This window comes from Salvelinus namaycush, chromosome 3 (genome assembly GCF_016432855.1).
Source record: "Salvelinus namaycush isolate Seneca chromosome 3, SaNama_1.0, whole genome shotgun sequence".
Lineage (NCBI taxonomy): Eukaryota > Metazoa > Chordata > Actinopteri > Salmoniformes > Salmonidae > Salvelinus > Salvelinus namaycush.
Window position 1 is genome coordinate 12798830 of NC_052309.1, and position 21283 is coordinate 12820112.

At 41.7% G+C, this 21283-nt stretch overlaps 3 protein-coding genes across 3 annotated transcripts; 1 reads left to right on the forward strand and 2 right to left on the reverse strand.

Moving 5' to 3' along the window:
* Positions 1 to 3570: 3570 nt before the first annotated feature.
* LOC120044963 (translation initiation factor eIF-2B subunit alpha-like) lies at positions 3571 to 10537 on the forward strand. The gene is made up of 9 exons (XM_038989734.1): positions 3571 to 3851; positions 4092 to 4193; positions 4397 to 4533; positions 4789 to 4905; positions 5068 to 5180; positions 5288 to 5356; positions 5449 to 5524; positions 5619 to 5744; positions 10338 to 10537. Exons 1-9 carry the CDS (start codon positions 3821 to 3823, stop codon positions 10491 to 10493), a joined length of 927 nt encoding a protein of 308 aa, XP_038845662.1. The 5' UTR covers positions 3571 to 3820; the 3' UTR covers positions 10494 to 10537.
* ddx55 (DEAD (Asp-Glu-Ala-Asp) box polypeptide 55) lies at positions 10538 to 15029 on the reverse strand. The gene is made up of 13 exons (XM_038989733.1): positions 14892 to 15029; positions 14706 to 14756; positions 14475 to 14561; positions 14258 to 14349; positions 14059 to 14121; positions 13494 to 13643; positions 13123 to 13312; positions 12605 to 12687; positions 12283 to 12414; positions 11995 to 12202; positions 11739 to 11907; positions 11315 to 11613; positions 10538 to 11065 (listed from the first exon to the last, which is right to left on the reverse strand). Exons 1-13 carry the CDS (start codon positions 14997 to 14999, stop codon positions 10874 to 10876), a joined length of 1824 nt encoding a protein of 607 aa, XP_038845661.1. The 5' UTR covers positions 15000 to 15029; the 3' UTR covers positions 10538 to 10873.
* A 2292-nt stretch (positions 15030 to 17321) lies between these two features.
* Positions 17322 to 21265, reverse strand: tmed2 (transmembrane p24 trafficking protein 2). The gene is made up of 4 exons (XM_038989737.1): positions 20893 to 21265; positions 20090 to 20282; positions 19170 to 19277; positions 17322 to 19015 (listed from the first exon to the last, which is right to left on the reverse strand). Exons 1-4 carry the CDS (start codon positions 21070 to 21072, stop codon positions 18891 to 18893), a joined length of 606 nt encoding a protein of 201 aa, XP_038845665.1. The 5' UTR covers positions 21073 to 21265; the 3' UTR covers positions 17322 to 18890.
* Positions 21266 to 21283: the final 18 nt, after the last annotated feature.

Here is a 21283-nt window from a genome sequence, read left to right on the forward strand (position 1 = left end):
GGCCCATAAGGTATATGTTTGATGGCAGTAGTGTTGTTTTTGTTCCGGAATCACTTTGTAAATAAACATCCTTGCACAGAAGAACTTTTGCGGCTCTGCCATCTTTTTTATTTTGATAGAGGTTAGGTTTTCCAGTTTAGCCTTCTGGCCTACTCTGTGACAGTCAGTCTTTATATACTTTTTCATACGTGTGTATTACATGTGTACAATGTACATACCTGCAATAAGCGTCTACCTCTGGTTCTTATGCCCTGTTCCAAACAACTGGGAACTCGGAACACGGTAATGTCCGACTTCAGTGGTTCAAGACAACTGGGAACTCGGAACGCGGTAATGTCCGACTTCAGTGCGTTCAAGACAACTGGGAACTTTTCTTTCCAGAGTTCTTAGTTGTCTTGAACACTTGGAAGTCAGAGATGTATTTGTTTCCAGTTCCCAGTTTTGAATGTGGCACCAGTTGTCTTGTAGGCACCATTATGAGAAAATCTATGGTCTACGCACCTTGCCCAGGCCAACTGGTTGTCAGCAGTCATAATAAAGGTTGTGTTCCCCTGCTCAGATGTTGCATGCATCAACCAATGGTTGCGCGCCATGTTATCAACTGTGTCATCGCCTAACCGATTGCTAGAAAATATGATGTGGTTAACTGATACTTACAATACCTATCCAGACGTTGTAAGATCTGGCATGCGTCAGTAACGCTTGGAAAGAGGAGCGTGCCCTATGTAATAAATATGTCTAAACCCCACCCATTTCTGCAATTTCTCTTAATATCTGATTTTAAACCTAACTCTAACCACACTGCTAACCTTATGCCTAACTCTAACCTTAAATTAAGACCAATAAGATACACTACATGTACAAAAGTATGTGGACACCCTTTCAAATGAGTGGCTTTGGCTTTTTCAGCCACACCCGTTGCTGACAAGTGTATAAAACAGCCATGCAATCTCCATAGTAACTTTCAACATGACACCGTCATAGGATGTCACCTTTCCAACAAGTCTGTTTGTCAGATTTCTGTCCTGCTAGAGTTGCCCCAGTCAACTGTAAGTACTGTTATTGTGAAGTGGAAATGTCTAGGAGCAACAATGGCTCAGCCGCGAAGTGGTAGACCACACCAGCTCACAGAACGGGACGGCTGAGTGCTGAAGCGCGTAACGTGTAAAAATCGTCTGTCCTCGGTTGCAACACTCACTACCGAAATCCAAACTGTCTCTGGAAGCAACGTCAGCTCAAGAACCGTTCGCTAGCTTCATGAAATGGGTGTCCATGGCCGAGCAGCCGCACACAAGCCTAAGATCACCATGCGCAATGTCAAGCGTCGGCTGGAGTGGTGTAAAGCTCACCGCCATTGGACTCTGGAGCAGTGAAAACGCATTCTCTGGCGTGATGAATCACACTTCACCATCTGGCAGTCTGACAGATGAATCTTGGTTTGGCAGATGTCAGAAGAACGCTACGTGCCCCAATGCATAGTGCCAACTGTAAAGTTTGGTGAGAGGAGAAATAATGGTCTGGGGCTGTTTTTTTGTTCCAGTGAAAGGAATTCTTAACGCTACAGCATACAATGACATCCTAGATGATTCTGTGCTTTCAACTTTGTGGCAACAGTTTGGGGAAGGCCCTTTCCTGTTTCAGCATGACAATGCCCCCGTGCACAAAGTGAAGTCCATACGAAAATGGTTTGTCGAGATCAGTGTGGAAGAACTTGACTGGCCTGAACAGAGCCCTGACTTCAACCCCATCGAACACCTTTGGGATGAATTGGAACACCGACTGCGAGCCAGGCCTAAACGGCCAACATCAGTCCCCGCCCTCACTGATGCTCTTGTGGCTGAATGGAAGCAAGTCCCCGCAGCAATATTCCAACATCTAGTGGAGAGCCTTCCCAGAAGAGTGGAGGCTGTTGTAGCAGCAATGGGGGGACCAACTCCATATTAATGCCCATGATTTTGGAATGAGATGTTCGACAAGCAGGTGTCCACATACTTTGTAGCCAATTTTGACTTTATTGAATTTATTTATTTGACTGCATTTACCCCCCTCCCCCCCAAAAAAGAAATTAAATGCTAATTAGCTGCTAACGTGGCTATGATAAACAACTACAAATGCCAAGATGATCTAGACTAGACTGCCGAATCGAGGCAAAGGTAAGAATCTCTTAACTATCTAATGTTAGTTAAATGTAGTAATGAATAAATTGACGAAATGGACAATTCCGTGAACTGTTTTGTGCAAGTTTTAAATTGACACAATACCTGTTAGCAAAGGTGTCAGCTAGAAATTACATGCAGGAGTTTGCAGGGATTTGTAATTTGGCAGGCTGTCTACATTGATGCTAATTAGCATTTTCTGAGAGTAAATATAGATGAATACATTGATAAAAGTAATCCTGTCCGCGAGAGATTTACATGGTTATCAAAATGAAACACAGCCTTTATTTTAAGTGATTCTAAAAATCCCCTATGGGAAAAATTAATGATGGAAAAACAATTGGAACCATTTCCCTGTTTGACCGCTAGGTTTTATTGGTATTATGACATCTCCACCTTGGGGCTCTATGCTATCTGGGTTCCTTGGAAAGTACATACCCAATTGAAGTTAACCCTTACCGTAACCATTTTAAATGTTAAGGTTAGGGTGTTATGTAATACTTGTGGTTATGGTTAAGGTTAAATTAGATTAAATCAGATATTTCTTTATTGTCAGATTTTCCCAGATATTTTCTTTACATTAGGGCCAGGATATATGCTCCAGAGTGGCGCAGCGGTCTAAGGCACTGCATCTTAGTGCTAAAGGCATCACTACAGACCCTGGTTTGATTCCAGGCTGTATCACAACCGGCTGTGATTGGGAGTCCCGTAGGGCGGCGCACAACTGGCCCAGTGTCGTCCTGGTTAGGGTTTGGCCGGGGTAGGGCGTCATTGTAAATAAGAATTTGTTCTTAACTGACCATGGGATCAGCAATGTCAGGTGCGAGAGAGGCAGGTTGAGGTTTCCAGGGTTAGAGTAGTGCAGAAATAGTTGTATGCTGAGGCAGTGAAGAAAGTAGAGGAAGATGGGTCAAGGGGGAGGGGTCCTGAAAGGAGTGGTGTGAGTAGTAGAACTGTACCAGTACAGAAGGATAGGACAACAAGTGATAAATGTTTCAGCAAGATTGGATTTAGCATTTATAGCAATGGTTATCAATTGTACTGCAGGGATGGAACATAAGTCACAGAAAATTGAGGTTGTGGTGGCAGCTGCAGAGAGGTGTTTGGGTGTGCGAGACTTGACATCAGAAGAGTTACAAGGTGTGTTAAGTGGTGGTGTCCCATCCTTTCAGGCTGTTGGCCTGAAGTAGGACTAAATATATTTAAATAGTAGGGTGGTGGGGTTTTAGTGAGTGTAGGGTTAGATTGGAAGGTATTTGTTGATCATTTATTTTTATTATATATATTTTTAAGCAACCTATAAGGGAGTTATACTCCAGTCTAGTAGGTGCCGGTAATGCAACGTGTGTTGGATGCCAACTGCCGTAAAACCTAATCGAAGAAGGAGAAGAAGCCTTCAAATAGTTTACGTCATCAGATTGCGACATGATGACAGATGACTGAAATTGTCAGAAATACGTCTAGAAAAAATGATTTCGCATGGGTTTATTCTCTGGTTTAACTGACCTCTATTTCTGATACATGTGTTTTTAACGTTTGACTGCATTTTTGCCATCCTGCGAAGAAATAAGAAACTAACTTTCGGCCACGTAGCTACTTCCAGTTGCTGCCCCTGACTAAACTTCGAGAATATAGCTAGCTAGCTACCGATAGGTAGAATTCAGATGCAACAGTCCTCGAAAATGAACAAAGAAGGTAGTGTGTGTGTGTGTGTGTGTGTGTGTGTGTGTGTGTGTGTGTGTGTGTGTGTGTGTGTGTGTGTGTGTGTGTGTGTGTGTGTGTGTGTGTGTGTGTGTGTGTGTGTGTGTGTGTGTGTGTGTGAGATAAATTAACCAACTGAACAGACAAACATGGCTGTTGTCTTCATTAGTAGAGTACTACTGAGTAGGCTAGTCATTAGTGTGACCCAGGACTGCTCTCCCTCACTCTTGTCAGAGTTGGTGGAGTACTTCAGGACCCAGATGAGGACAGACCCTGACATGGCCTCTGCTGTAGCAGCCATCCGCACCCTGCTGGAGTTCCTCAGACGAGACAAAGGTCTGACCACTCTCTCCTTTCTGCCTATTAGTCATACTAATGTCAAAATCATACCAAGCAAAATAGTGTGTTTTTGTCATACAAGTTTGGTATTTCATACTTTTATGACTGTTTCCCTGAATTGTTATGGAAACGCCCATGATCCCCGTAATTCGATCTCTGGATACAATCGGCCCCTCCATGTTACTCTGTTCCCTGCTCAGGTGAGACGATCCTGGGTCTGAGGGAGAGCCTGAAGTGGGCCACAGACTGTCTGACGAGGGTGGACTCCTCTGTAGCCGTGTCCTCTGGAGGGGAGCTGTTCCTTCGCTTCATCAGCCTCACGTCACTGGAGCACCAGGTTAGGGCCATACACAGCCATAGACTACTGCACATACACATACACTCAGGTATTTTTGCCATGAAATAAAAACCAAGTGTAAATACTCTCCATTCTATCCCTTCTAATTTTGTAATTCTAATAGAAATACACCACAAATAGACTTCAGCTTATTGTCACTCGTTTATTTTATGAACAGAAAAAATGACTAGGCCTCACCTCAGAAGAGGTCAGAGTTCTCTGAAGTCCTCACCTCCCCCTCCATGTTTGTCTCAGGACCTGTCGCGCTGTAAGAAGGTGATGGAGGAGAGAGGAGAGCTGTTCCTGGAGAAGATCTCTCTCTCCAGAACCAAGGTGGCCAAACTCTGCCACACCTTCATCAAAGACGGGGCGGTGAGTGAGTCATGGCGGCAGACATTTTATGTCAAATTAAGTTTGGCAAACCTGATTTTGATAGACGCCATGTTGGTACCAAAAATTCCCCAAAATATAAAATTCCAAGAATGTTATAAGAAAGATGTATTTTTGAAGAACAAATCTTTCTTTCTCCCTCAGAAAATCCTGACCCATTCCTCCTCCAGAGTAGTATTGAGGGTGCTGGAGAAAGCTGCAGCCGAGAAGAAACGCTTCACAGTCTACGTTACAGAGTCCCAGCCAGATACAGCCGGGTGAGACAACACACATTTCCAAAGCAAACAAGTTGATGGGGGAACTGAACACGTAAGACACACACACACACACACAGTTCGTGTGACATGTTGTCTGTCCTCTCCAGGAAACAGATGGCTGATGCACTGAGGAGACTCAACGTTCCTGTGACAGTGGTCCTGGATGCTGCTGTGGGGTAAATACTGACAGTACCAAACACTACCATGGCTTACCTTTCTTAATAAAGGTTAAAGATACATATTCCTTTCTATATCTTTCCACCTACAGTTATGTCCTGGAGAAGGTGGACCTGGTTATTGTAGGAGCAGAAGGAGTAGTTGAGAGTGGAGGCATCATCAACAAGGTGTGTTCTGGGAACAATGAACTCATAATAATAAAGTCAAACATGTATTGTAGTATGTAGCAGTGTGACAGTGTTGGTTGATATGTCTGTACAGATTGGAACCTATCAGATGGCAGTGTGTTCCAAAGCCCACAACAAGCCCTTCTACGTGGTAGCGGAGAGCTTCAAGTTTGTCCGTCTCTACCCTCTTAACCAGCAGGACGTCCCAGACAGATTTAAGGTGAGAATTAACCATTCAGAGCCTGCCAGCAATATATACAGGGCCTTCAGAAAGTATTCACACCCCTTGACTTTTTCCATATTTTGTTGTTACAGCCTGATTTTGAAATTCATTGTTTTGTTTTTTGTCACTGGCCTACACACAATACCCCATAGTGTCAAAATGGAATTATGTTGTCACATTTTTTACAAATTGATTCAAAATTTAAAAGCTGAAATGTCTTGAGTCAAAGTATTCAACCCATTTGTTATGGCAAGCCTAAATAAGTTCAGGAGTAAAAATGTGCTCAACAAGTCACATAGTAAGTTGCATGGACTCACTGTGTGCAATATAATACAATTATTTTTGATGACTACCTCATCTCTGTACTTCACACATACAATTATCTGTAATGTCCCTCAGTCGAGCAGTGAATTTCAGACACTGATTCAACCACAAAGACCAGGGAGATTTTCCAATGCCTTGCGAAGAAGGGTACCTATTGGTACAGTGGCAAGGAAAAAGTATGTGAACCCTTTGGAAATACCTGGATTTGTGCATGAATTGGTCATAAAATTTGATCTGATCTTCATCTAGGTCACAATAATAGACCAGCAGTCTGCTTAAACTAATAGCACACAAACAATTATACGTTTTCATGTCTTTATTGAACACACTGTGTAAACATTTACAGTGCAGGGTGGGAAAAGTATGTGAACCCTTGGATTTAATAACTGGTTGACCATCCTTTGGCAGCAATAACATGAACTAAACGTTTTCTGTAGTTGTGGATCAGACCTGCACAATGGTCAGGAGGAATTTTGGACCATTCCTCTTTAAAAAACCTTTTCAGTTCCGCAATATTCTTGGGACACCTCGTGTGAACTGCTCTCTTGAGGTCATGCCTCAGCATCTCAGTCGGGTTGAGGTCAGGATTCTGACTGGGCCACTCCAGAAGGCGTATTTTCTTCTGTTGAAGCCATTCTGCTGTTCATTTACTTCTTTGTTTTGGGTCGTTGTCCTGTTGCATCAGCCAACTTCTGTTGAGCTTCAACAGAAAGCCTAACATTCTCCTGCAAAATGTCTTGATAAACTTGGGAATTCATTTTTCCATCTGATAGCAAGCTGTCCAGGTCCTGAGGCAGCAAAGCAGCCCCGAACCATGATGCTCCCTCCACCATACTTTACAGTTGGGTGTTTTGATGTTGGTGTGCTGTGCCTTTTTTTCTCCACACATAGTGTTGTGTGTTCCTTCCAAATGACTCAACTGTAGTTTCATCTGTCCACAGAATATTTTGCCAGTAGTGCTGTGGAACATCCAGGTGCACTTTTACAACCTTCAGACGTGCAGAAATGTTTTTTTTAGACAGCAGTGGCTTCTTCCGTGGTGTCCTCCCATGAAGACCATTCTTGTTTAGTGTTTTACATATCGTAGACTCGTCAAGAGATGTTAGCATGTTCCAGAGATTTCTGTAAGTCTTTAGCTGACATTCTAGGATCCTTCTTAACCTCATTGAGCATTCTGCGCTGTGCTCTTGCAGTCATCTTTGCAGGACGGCCACTCCTAGGGAGAGTAGCAACAGTGCTTTCAACCGTGGGCTGATGAACATCAAGGCTTTTAGAAATACTTTTGTAAACCCTTTCCAGCTTTATGCAAGGCAACAATTCTTAATCTTGGGTCTTCTGAGATCTCTTTTGTTCGAGGCATGGTTCACATCAGGCAATGCTTGTGAATAGCAAACTCAAATTTTGTAGTGTTTTTTTATATAGCAAGGCAGCTCTAACTGACATCTCCAATCTCGTCTCATTGATTGGACTCCAGGTTAGCTGACTCCTGACTCCCATTAGCTTTTGGAGAAGTCATTAGCCAAGGGGTTCACATACTTTTTCCAACCTACACTGTGAATGTTTAAATGATGTATTCAATACAGACAAGAAAAATATAATAATTTGTGTTATTAGTTTAAGCACACTTTGTCTATCGTTGTAACATAGATGAAGATTCAGATCAAATTTGATGACCAATTTATGCACAAATCCAGGTAATTCCAAAGGGTTCACATACTTTTTCTTGCCACTGTATATGTGTAAAAAAAAAAGAAAAAAAAAAGACATTGAATATCCCTTTGAGCATGGTGTATCAATACACCCAGTCACTACAAAGATACAGGCATCCTTCTTAACTCAGTTGCCAGAGAGGAAGGAAACCGCTCAGGGATTACACCATGAGGCCAATGGTGAGTTTAGAATAGTTAAGAGATTTAATGTCTTTGATAGAACTGAGGATGGATCAACAACATTGTATTTACTCCACAATACTAACCTAATTGACAGAGTGAAAAGGAAGCCTTAACAGAATAAATTCCAAAACATGCATCCTATTTGCAACAAGGCACTAAAGTAATACTGCAAAACATGTGGCAAAGCAATTAACTTTTTGTCCTGAATACAAAATGTTATGTTTGGGGCAAATCCAATACAACACATTACTGAGTACCATTCTCTATATTTTTAAGTATAGTGGTGGCTGCATCATGTTCTGGGTATGCTGTAATCGTTAAGGATTTGGGAGTGTTTCAGGCAAAAACATTTACGGAATGGAGCTAAGCACATGCAAAATCCTAGAGGTTGTCTGCTTTGCACCAGATACAGGGATATTAATTCCCCTTTCAGCATGACAAAAACCTAAAAAAAACAAGGCTAAATCTAGACTGGAGTTGCTTACCAAAAAGACAGTGAATGTTCCTGAGTGGCTGAGTTAGTTTTGACTTAAATCTACTTGAGAATCTATGGCAAGACCTGAAAAATGGTTGTCTAGCAATGATCAACAACCAATTTGACAGAGCATGAAGAATTTAGAAAAGAATGGGCTAATGTTGCACAATGCAGGTGTGGAATGCTTAGAATTACCCAGACAGACTCACAGCTGTAATCGCTGCCAATGGTGCTTCTACAAAGTATTGACTCAGGGGAGTGAATACTTATATAAATGTAATATTTCTGTATTTAATTGAGTACATTTGCAAACATTTCTAAAAACACGTTTTTACTTTGTCATTATGTGGTATTGTGTGTAGATGGGTGAGGGATTATTATTAATTTATTCCATTTTGAATTCAGACTAACAAAATGTGGAGTAGGTGAAGGGGAATGAATACGTTCTGAAAGCACTCACTGTATGTTGTGCCATGGGCTGATTGGAGATACACACATACAATTCAAAATTAAGTGCACATCTCCCATTGACATTCGTGTGTAACTTATGATGATTATTATGCCGATTTGGCTCCATCTCATGGTGCGTCTATCTGAACTGTCTTTCCATTCTCTCTAGTCCTCTTCAGTACTGTTTAACCCATCTCTCTCCTCTCTGTGCAGTACATTTTCTCTCTAGTCCTCTTCAGTATTGTTTAACCCATCTCTCTCCTCTCTGTGCAGTACATTTTCTCTCTAGTCCTCTTCAGTATTGTTTAACCCATCTCTCTCCTCTCTGTGCAGTACATTTTCTCTCTAGTCCTCTTCAGTATTGTTTAACCCATCTCTCTCCTCTCTGTGCAGTACATTTTCTCTCTAGTCCTCTTCAGTACTGTTTAACCCATCTCTCTCCTCTCTGTGCAGTACATTTTCTCTCTAGTCCTCTTCAGTATTGTTTAACCCATCTCTCTCCTCTCTGTGCAGTACATTTTCTCTCTAGTCCTCTTCAGTATTGTTTAACCCATCTCTCTCCTCTCTGTGCAGTACATTTTTCTCTCTAGTCTTCAGTATTGTTTAACCCATCTCTCTCCTCTCTGTGCAGTACATTTTCTCTCTAGTCCTCTTCAGTACTGTTTAACCCATCTCTCTCCTCTGTGCAGTACTTTTTCTCTCTAGTCCTCTTCAGTATTGTTTAATCCATCTCTCTCCTCTCTGTGCAGTACATTTTCTCTCTAGTCCTCTTCAGTATTGTTTAACCCATCTCTCTCCTCTCTGTGCAGTACATTTTCTCTCTAGTCCTCTTCAGTACTGTTTAACCCATCTCTCTGTGCAGTACATTTTCTCTAGTCTTCAGTATTGTTTAACCCATCTCTCTCCTCTGTGCAGTACATTTTCTCTCTAGTCTTCAGTATTGTTTAACCCATCTCTCTCCTCTCTGTGCAGTACATTTTCTCTCTAGTCTTCAGTATTGTTTAACCCATCTCTCTCCTCTCTGTGCAGTACATTTTCTCTCTAGTCCTCTTCAGTATTGTTTAACCCATCTCTCTCCTCTCTGTGCAGTACATTTTCTCTCTAGTCCTCTTCAGTATTATTTAAACCATCTCTCTCCTCTCTGTGCAGTACATTTTCTCTCTAGTCCTCTTCAGTATTGTTTAACCCATCTCTCTCCTCTCTGTGCAGTACATTTTCTCTCTAGTCCTCTTCAGTATTGTTTAACCCATCTCTCTCCTCTCTGTGCTGTACATTTTCTCTCGAGTCCTCTTCAGTACTGTTTAACCCATCTCTCTCCTCTCTGTGCAGTACATTTTCTCTCTAGTCCTCTTCAGTACTGTTTAACCCATCTCTCTCCTCTCTGTGCAGTACATTTTCTCTCTAGTCCTCTTCAGTACTGTTTAACCCATCTCTCTCCTCTCTGTGCAGTACAAAGCCGACACCCTGAGGACTGTGTCTGACCTGTCAGAGGAACACCCCATGATCGACTACACCCCTCCCTCCCTCATCACGCTCCTCTTCACAGACCTGGGGGTCCTCACCCCCTCTGCCGTCAGCGATGAACTTATCAAACTTTATTTATAACAGTGCCTTAAAACAAAACACCTCAATAAAAAAGGGACACTGACTGGTATCAGTTTTATCTTTATAGATTGTTAATTACAAAATATGGCGATGCACATAACTTTACACTGTATACATAACATTCCTGAAAGGCGATGTATCTCTCTGGTTCATAACGGAGTAATAGATGTAAAACAGTTAGCTCTATTTTAAAAGTGTGGTCCTGACCTGCTCCTTATTGTAACAGGCAGTATTTCCCCTATGGTTGTTCTGTAGGCGGGGCATAAAGCCCCCCCTAAAATATATAACATGTTCTGTTTCTTTCATGGTAAACAGGGCTAGGTGGGACAGCCTGACCTGCTGCTAGAACATTGGGGGAAAACACTGACAGGTGTATTGTTTCATTTGTCCTCCTCTCCCGCTGAGCTGGGTAGGTCCTCTGAGGGGCCTGCTGCTGTCTTCCTCTGGCTCTTCGGTCCTGCTGTCACCTGTTTCTCAAAGTCCTCCTCGCTGATCTGTCCCTTCTTCAATCTCTTCAGGAGACGAGTGTCTTTCAACAGCTCCTTCATGTCCTCATCGTCCATTTCCGAGCCCTGAAGAGAACAAAGGGTTCATTAACAGTCATCTGATGTTATACTTTTTTCTGCATATGGGCCCCGCTCCCATGTTTAAAGATGTTCTAAAAGCATTTTAGGGCCCATTTCCTAGATCCAGATTAAACCTAGTCCTGGACTAAAAATGTATGTCAATGGGAAATCTCCACGTAAAGTGCATTTTAGATCAGGACTATACTTAATCTGGGTCAGGAAAACCTCCCCTTAATTCTCGAGAAGACTAAATACCTCATCCCGGTTCCTCTTGGCAGCAGTCTTCCTCCTGCGGTCCTTCCTGTTCTTCTGTTTGGACCAGGCTTTGTTCTTATCGTTGTGTCTCTTGGGGGCAGCGGCCCTTTCCTCCCTCTTCACCTTTAGCTCAATCAGCAGCTTCTGCCTCAGCTTCTCCCGCTGCTTGTCCTTGTAGCGGATGTTGTCTGTGTCTATGCTTGTTTCTATGAAGTCAGGGAAGTTCTTCCCTTTCAGCTCGGGCATCCTGGGCATGCGGAGGAGGGCGAAGCCACGGGCCAGCGCGACAAAGTCCAGATCTGACCAATGACAGGAGGAGGATGACATCGTAAACATAATTCTCCTCAGACCATAGCATAAACAATCTAACACCATCATACTTGAGGGTCTGTACACAGGGAAGGTAAAAGGGAGTTCTTCTCACCTTTGACCCTGAAAATGAGGCTGCACTCGTGTTTGGCGTAGGCCTGTACGGTGGAGACGAATGCCCTCATGCCCCTGTCGAACATGGCCCGGTCTGCCAGAGCCAGGGCCTTCACCTTGGGCAGAACATCCACCACGTCACTCACTGGGGCCATCTGCTCCAGAGGACACTATCAGGAGACAGGGAGGGGCAGCTTGGTTTTAAATGGAGAGAGCATGGAAGGCAGGCAAGATGGAGAGGGAAACAAAGGGCATACCTTCTGGTTGATGGACAGGAAGGTAACGTAAGATTCCTCCATGGGGAGCAGGAAGACCGTGGCGTTGCCTTGGTTACCAATGCGCGCAGTCCGTCCACACCGATGCACAAAGGCACTGGCACAACTAGGGGGGTCGTACTGCAATACCCAGTGGACTTCTGGGATATCAATGCCTCTGGCCATGACGTCAGTACACACCAGGATACCACTGAAAGACAACGTTACATTTCAATGCAAAGATCAAACCCATGCTCTCCTCAGCTGAGCTAACAACAAGGGATAAAATACCTCTTTAGCCTCCTAAATTCTGAGAAGATCTTGTTGCGTTTGTGTTTCATCTTGCCGTGGATGCAGTGGATGGTGACGCTCTTAATCAGGGCCTCCAAGGCTCGGCCAAAGTACTCCACACACGCACATGTACTGAGCGAGAGAAACAACACATTAAAACACAAATCTCTGACAGTGTAGTCCTCACACGCACTGAGGGAGAGAAACAACACACAGTCCGCAGTGTTGATGAATATAGTCGGCCATTAAGTAGAATACTAGAGGTAGCTGTAGTCATGGTGAGAGAATAACATGGAGGGCTGTGTGTAGCCAGGATACATACCTGAAGAACACCAGCTGTTTCTCATGTTTGTGTTGTCTAAGAAACGCTACCAGACTGTTAAACTTGTCCTCCGCTCTGCAGATCTGACAAACAAGAAATAACAGAAAAGAAAAAGTGATCAGTCATGGGTTGTCTTTTTTCCTGTGTTTGTGTCTCCACTTACACACAGATGGTTTATAGTCCTTGAGTAATTTTATGGCACGGGCTGGCACAGACAGCGAAACAGATAAGGATGCTTTCATCATGAGGCCTCAGAATGTGTCTTGGAAGAATGTCTCAGACTGAGAGAACGTTCCGGTCATCCCGTTTTGTGCACAAACTGTTTATTTTGATTTGAACCTTTCTTGGACCATGCAGCATTACTAGTTATTGTTTATGGTCCTCTCATGATAAATAATTACTTTCGGGGATTACATGTAGTTACATTTATTAAAATACAGTCGTGGTCCACTTTTTCCTTTGAATCCAGCATTTCCAAACCTGAACAACCCAAATCCCCAACAGTGTATGTTACTCACTGTGTAGTAGTTGCAGAGCCTGGCTGGTGTTTTCTGGGTGCAGCTGGCGGCCACGCCCTTCTCCTTCACTGTGATGCGTACAGGGTTCCTGAGACCAGCTCTCACCAGCTTTTCCAGCTCCTGAGTCTGAGTGGCTGAAAACAGACCTGTACGACGCTGCTTAGGGAGGTACCCGAGGATAACATTCAGACTGGAGAAAGGGAGGGAGTCAGGTACTTAGTGTACTGTGCTGTTGTACCTGACATCAAAGCCAATGTCCAACAGCCTGGTGATTGTACTGTACTGAATCATATTGTATGATTCATATGTCCTTAATGTCCAATAGTGTACTGTATTGCATAGTTGTAGTCTATTGTATTGCACTATAGTACCTGGCCTCAAAGCCCATATCCAGTAGGCGGTCAGCCTCATCCAGGACCAGGACCTCCAGAAACTTGACTGACAAGGCCAGATCCAGACCGTCTGCCTTCCTCCTGAACATGTCCTCCAGACGCCCCGGGGTGGCAATCAATATGTTGGCCCTGGAAAAAACAACACATTGATTAGAATAATTATCAGTTAGGGAATCCAGTCTCACTTTAAACCAAGTACAACGTATAAAGGCTTTATATAGCATACAAAGGATTCATAAGCACTACATAAATGCTTCACAAATCACCTATAAGCGTGTGTCACTCTATAAAGGGTGACATAACCATTCCTAATGTAGGGTGAATTTCCGCCAAATGTGACATAACGCTTAATGTTTATACAAAAGCTTAGAGTGTTTGTGAAGCATTTATATAGCGCTTATGAAGCATTTATGTATGCTATATAAGGCCTTTATAAGTTGTACTTCATTTAAAGCTTGCTGTATGGCATCAGATCTGGACATAAAAACATGTGGCACAAAAAAGCTCCCATCTTTGTGTGAGATCAGAGGAAGAGCATATTTACCCCTGTTCCTTAAACTTCTCCACATCCTCAATGGGGTTGCTCCCTCCAATCAACAGAATCTGTCTGAAAGAGGAAGAGTTCAGGTCATAACAGGATTACAATAAGAGTCTTGGAACAATGAACATTTTAGATCTGGAACAGAGCTTGCTGAACTGTGTTCATGTCTCTGGTTTTATCTCTCCGCTGGCTGTACCCCTACCTGAACTGAGGGAACTTCTGGAGGAACTGGCCCATCACCTCACTGATCTGCAGGGCCAGCTCTCTGGTCGGCGTGACGATCAGAGCACCAACCTGTGAAACATAACGTCTCAGTTTAATACTGTATATCAAAAGTCAAAGTGACTCACAACCATACACATATACTCAAACGGTAGCCATTGCAATAAGTCTAAGAAACTGAATAACCCAAACCTTACCTGCATTTTCTTCAATTTGTCCTCTCGCTTTATAAGTATCTCTATGATGGGAATCACGAAGGCCAGTGTCTTTCCACTGCCAGTCACCTGTAACAGCAACGAGAAGATGTGTTGCTTAGACCTTTCTTCCTTCAATAGTTAGCTACCTATGCAATCTGGTTCTGGAGAAATGCAGTACACAAAACATCCGAGTTACATGGTAAACAATAATGTGTGTCAAGTCATACTTACAGCCTCGGCAGCCACATCTTTATTTCGCATAAACAGTGGAATACAGGCAGACTGGAATATAAAAATATTGAAATTATTATTGTGGAGGTTGAATTAGAGAAGCTAACGTTAGTTAACTAGCTTGTTAGCATAGCTAGCTATGGCATGTGAGTGAAATAAACGAAAACTGTAAAGAAATGTTAATACCTGAACTGGTGTCATATGTGTAAATCCAAGCTCATTGAGAGTTTGCGTAATACCGTCGTTAAGTTTAACGGGTAAACTATCCCATTTTCCTTCAGTTGTGTTGTCCATGTTGGAAATGCAGCCACAATCCACGCTGTACCGACTTCCTGTACATCGGTGTTTACAGTCCGCCTGGAAATCGGAAGCACTGTACATATTTGTACCGCCAGCGCCAGTTCATCATTCTGAATTATTTTCTGAACAAATAGCTCCCTTCCTATTTGAAGTCTTTTTAGAGAGTATTAAAAACAATGTTCTCCCTCCTACAATGAGTCAGGGGTTAATAACACTGATACCTAAGCCTAAAAAAGAAGTGCTGCTCATCGATAACTGGCGTCCAATTTGTCTTCTTAATAATGACTATAAGATATTAGCGTTACTATTTGCAAAAATAATTAAAGAAGTCCTGGATGCAATCATTGATGAAACACAGTCTGGCTTCATGAGGAACAGACATATTTCTAACAATGTCAGACTAATATTAGACATACTTGACTACTCAGACCTAATAACTGAGGATAGCTTCATATTATTTTTAGATTTTTATAAAGCATTTGACACAGTAGAGATTCAGTTTCTCTTCCACTCCCTTGAGAGACTTGGCTTTGGGGATTTTTTCTGTAAGGCTATTGAAATTGAAATATGGCACCTCACCTAGATTTGAGTTAAAGAGAGGAATTAGGCAAGGTTGTCCTATCTCTCCGTACCTGTTTTTATTAATAACCCAACTTCTTGCAAATTCTTTAAATAATAGTCCTGTACAAGGTATTTCCATAGCTGGTAAAGAAATGATTATAAGCCAGCTGGCTGATGATACTACACTTTTTCTGAAAGACGCTAACCAAATTCCCATATCGATCAATGTGATACAATCCTTTTCCAAAGCGTCTGGTCTATATCTTAACATTAATAAATGTGAACTCATAGCTGTCAAAGATTGTGTGACACCTTCATATTATGGTATTCCAGTAAAAGAAGAACTTACATATATAGGCATAACCATTACAAAGGATCAGAAGTCTAGAGGCTTACGAAATATTAACCCTCTTATTAAAAACCCCCAGAAAAAGCTAAATCAATGGCTACAGAGAGACTTATCTTTAAAAGGTAGAGTCCTAATAACCAAGGCTGAAGGTATCTCTGGACTAACATTTGGTGCTAGTGAAACTTTCTGCTTTTCATCGGCAGGTTTTCTTATCATGGTCCTTAATTTATAAACACAATTTTTCTCCACACAGATATTATATATGGAATAATCGGGATATATTGTATAAAAATACTTCTTTGTTTTTAGAATATTGGTTCCGAAATAATATCCTATTGGTGAGCCAACTGGTAAATGCAGAGGGTATTTTACTCAGTTATAAGGAATTCTTATCACTTTACAAGGTCCCTGTAACACCTAAAGATTTTGCAATAGATGCCATTCCCTCAGGTGTTGCTATGTTATTCAGGAATGTGTCAAGACCTGACCCTCAGAACCTACCTTCTATTGACCCTGTTGACTCATCAGTAGGAAAGATTTGTTTCTCTTTTGGTCCATTCAACAACAGAGCGATACGAACCTTGTTTCAGCAGGATGTTGTATCTATACCTTATGTCATGCCTTATTGGAATGGATTTATTGATAATATCTGTTGGGAAAAAGTTTGGATGTTGCCACACACATACCTACTTGTTAACAAAATTAAGGAAGTTGCCTTTAAAATTATTCATAAATATTATCCTGCCAACCACTATATGAAGAAGTTTAAGGAAAACATCAACTCAAATTGTTCCTTTTGTAATGACCACCCAGAAACAGTGTTGCATATTTTTTGGCATTGTATGCATGTAAGAAAACTGTGGCAAGACATCAGTAGGTTTATAATTGAACACATTTATGAAGATTTTACACTATTCTGGAGAGATGTACTGTTTGGATTCTTTACATACGATAGAAATAAGCTGAAACATTTTTATGTAATTAATTTCATTATTCTTTTGGACAAATTTCATATACACAAATGTAAATTTACAAACAAAAAATCAAATTTTCTTACCCTACAAAAAGAAATTGAACTGTATTTTAAGACAGTTAAATACTCTACTAACAAAAAAGCTGTTAGAATTGTAAGTATATGTATGTCCCTTAAGGTCCTTGTGTAATTGTAATGTGATATTGTACCCCCTAGCTCGATTGTCCATTGTATATAATCTATATATACTTGTGTTCCCCCATGTACTTTATGTATTGATTTGTTGTTGATAATAAAAAATAAAATAAAAAATATATATTTAAAAAATCATTCTGAATAATTTCAGTGATCTTTAGACCACAATATTTGTAAAATATATATATTTTTGACCAATAAATACATGTCAACACTAACAAAAAGAAACCAAACAGCATTTTTAAAGAATATTGTATTTGTTTTATTAAACCTGGATCCACAGACAATCATATTTCTTTACATGCTGCAGAACTTCATTAATGACGTTCAGGAGTGACTTGACCTAATTTCTCCTCAGTAGTCACTCCAGTCTCACATGACAGTTATAGCTGAGCTTATCAGAACATGTAAAGTACAAAACTAAGGCATATTCAGTAAGACACAACATTTATGGTGTTTCAAATAGATTATAGACAGGATAGGCCTACAATTAATCCTCTAGTCATGTCCATTCTTATACATCGACATACCAATGTTCTGAATGTTGCACCACACTGAATATGCTGCAGAAGAAAAAAAACAGCTTACTGCCACATAAAGTAGAGCCCCCAACCTTCCCCACCTCAAATTACAACCAGTCCCCACAACAAAATGTTGAAGTAACTACCTCACCTCGACAATCATAATATAGTTTCAGCCCCCTGCCCACATTCAATATAATCTATTACAGTGTTCTTCATTCCTGATTCTAGGCAAATACAGGGGTCCGGGGCTTTGCCAGCCCAGCTCTAACACACCTGAATCATATAATCCAGGGTTAAATTAATAATTGATTAGTTGCAACAGGTGTGAGTGATGAGCTAGATAAAACCCTGCACACCCAGTGGATCCCCAGGGCCAGGTTTGAGTTCACTGACCTACTATAAACCATCTGTGGTAAAATGGGAGTATACAGGTTTTCCCTGCACTGCCCGTGTACACATTCAGAAGGATTATATGTCATGGGTCTATGACTCAAAAGCAACAAGAGCAAAAACATCTGCTTCCCAGACAACACAACTCCTTCAGATATTCAGGGATATTTAGCAGGATGCAATGTTCAGAAAGTTGCAGATAGAAATATGATCTATAGAGTGAACACAATTCTTTATTCTACATTACAGAAAAGCATGTCGCTTCTGCACAATACATTTCTACATGAACGTTCTGTGATATTTCACTCTCATGAACAAGCCCCAAGTGTCTCACCTTGAGCTGATGCATACTTTATATTAACTAGTTGGTCATATCGATTGCAAAGGGGTCCAAAGAAATGGGTCAAATAAGGGACACTGTTGCATAAACATCAGTGTGCATCTCTCAAATGCCGGTCCCAGTTTTGTTACTTTATACATCCCATTCACTGACTAGAGACAGACAGACAACTGCCCTGGCTAGTAGAGCCACTGACTCTAGGCAGACAACCTCCCTGGCTAGTAGTTGCTGTTGACCAAGCTGGGTGGAGTAATCCATAACAAATAATTTGCTTACGCAGTGATGAGACAATAAATCAAACTTGACATCATCAACCCTATGATCTTTGAAAGGTCTAGAGTCCAAAACAGATACAACAGTAACAAGCACATGAAGATGGAAATAACAAAAGGGGTAACAGGGTAAAACATTATTATTTTAATAATAGGGATCCAATTTGTACTCAGACTTAATGAAATCTGCCAAGAGTCTCATTTCCAAGGAGTGACTGTTTCACTGTCTCTGTGCTGAAATAACAGTGCAACAGGAAGTCACAGGGGGAAGGTTTGAGGTGTTACACAACTCGGCGCACTTCGAAAAACCTCTTCAGGTAGTAGATCTGTCCCAGAGTCATGGCCACCAGAACCAGGGCTTCGAAGAACGACCAGAGAACCACCCTGCTGTTCGTGTTGTCATTGACTGGATGGAAAGAAAACAAAACAACGACTAATAAGTTCAAGACTGGCTGTCAGCACTAAACACTGCAGTACACACAACAATTAAGTTAACAGGTTCTTAACTACAGTCTATTCTGACACCATTTTATTTCATGTGCGGCGTGTGTGTAACTCACTGGCTCTGTGTATCCTTTCCCGGACCTCCATGTACTCCTGTTCATGCTTGACGGCCGTCATGGCAACAGCCAGCTCGTTGATCATCTCCTCCAGCTTGTTCTGGTGAGCTGGAACAGAACACACAACCAATCAATTAGGATCATTGTAGAATCCACAACATTCTAGTGAAAATTACATGCATATTAGAGTAAAAAATAAAGACAACTTCCAAACAAAGTTGTGCTTTATCATTTAAAACACTCTACAATACATTACTAGTTCTATGTCTTAGATGTCTCAAATCATGCACACAACATATTCCTGCATCTATAAATTCTGAGGGGTTATTCCAGGCAACATATACTAATGTAACTAAGTGGTGATTTGTGAACATTAGATTGCACTGGAAAACTCATTCAACTTAGGTTAGAGGAAACCGAATGCATTTGGGCAAACATAGTTCCAGGCGAGGCGAGAACCCTACCATCCCAACTCTCTCCACAAGGGTGAAGCGAAAGCCAGTCAAACCCAGTCAAAAGGATGAAGAGAAAGAGACAACAATAGGACCATAAAGAAAAGAGGAATAGTATGTGAAAACAGAAATGTGATCATCCGTTATAGCAATTGGCAAATATGAATAGAGCTTAAAAGTAGATTTCGCGATATGATGTAGATTCAGAAAAAGTAAACAGCATAGTAGGTAAATCTCCGCAACAACTAAGAGCATTGAAGCGCAAAGCTCAACTTCTCTGCTGTTTTGGTGCCCTGGCTACCACACTTTCACCAGCAGGATGCGAACCTGTGAACATGCGCAGATACTGTGTGTGACCATGTGAAAACAAAGTCATACATCTCGCTCATCTCAATATCTGCAGTGCTGCTCATGGCAGCGTCATTTCACTGAGTCTGCCTTTCATTCACACACACAACTAAAGTCTACCTTCCGTCTCCATGTCCTGTCCCTTCGGTGCCTCTCCGATGTCGATGGTGAACATGACGATCTTGGGTGTCATGGTGGACATCTTGTTGCTGAAGCAGAACTTGTAGGTCCCATCCATGTGAGCTGCCACGGAGTACTTTCCACTGGACTCTCGATCTCCTTTGTAAATCTGCTTGCCATCAGGTCCTGTTATCTACATAGTAGACAATATCATACACATATTAGCCAACTCATGTTGAAACATAGTTGTGGTGTGCTAGACAAAAAAATGTGTCTGGACCGTTGTTGCAACATATTTCATTCAGTGGTTGGTGGATTGGGGCAGTCTGCACCACACTTGTGAAATCCCTTAAAAATATGGATCTTATTTGCATGACTACAATTCTCAACTATATGGTGGTGAATACATCATGTGGTGGAGCAGTACCTATAGTCAGCTGTCAAACAAATGTGGATGACCTGTTTCTCAAGTTATGTGACACTGACAGCTGTTAGGAATGGCAGCGAGTAGTTAGCTAACTTAAAACTTCCTGTATCACTAATCGGGACAGATAAGTAAAATCAAGAGGCGAACTGGCTAGTTAGTTAGCTACCAACTAAGCTAAAATAATTGATCTTAACCAGCAGTGGGTTAACTTTAAACTACAAAGAACATAAATTAAACTATACAAAATGGCATGCATGTTGGCTTATGACTAGCAATTAAGCTAACTGGCTAGCTACAATAGCCATCTCGCTAGCCACGCCCCACCACCTTTGCGCAAGTCAAACCAAATCAATCAAAAGCACAAATACCATCTCACCTCAACGTCAATGTCCAAAAAGCCCCCCTCAGCAACTTCAAACATTAGGCCCATCTTGGTTCCCGAGTTAACCCGCTCATGGAAGCACTCATCTGCATGAGCGTCTATACTAACGAAGTAGCCGGACGCTGTGGCAGACATGAACCAAAGAAGAACAACGATCTCTGAAGCAGTGAACATGCTTAGATTTTAGCTAGCGTTACGTGACAATTGTAGATTCTCTGTGTACCAGCGATTTCAAATATCCCCTAAAATTGCACATGTATCGCAGCAGGAGGCTCAGAACAAGCACAAATTATTGAGGATATTTTGTAAACTTCCTAGCTAGCTTCGGCGAGATTGCCACGTAAGGATTTAAACGGGAAAAAGCGAGGGTCAAACTTAGTCAGCA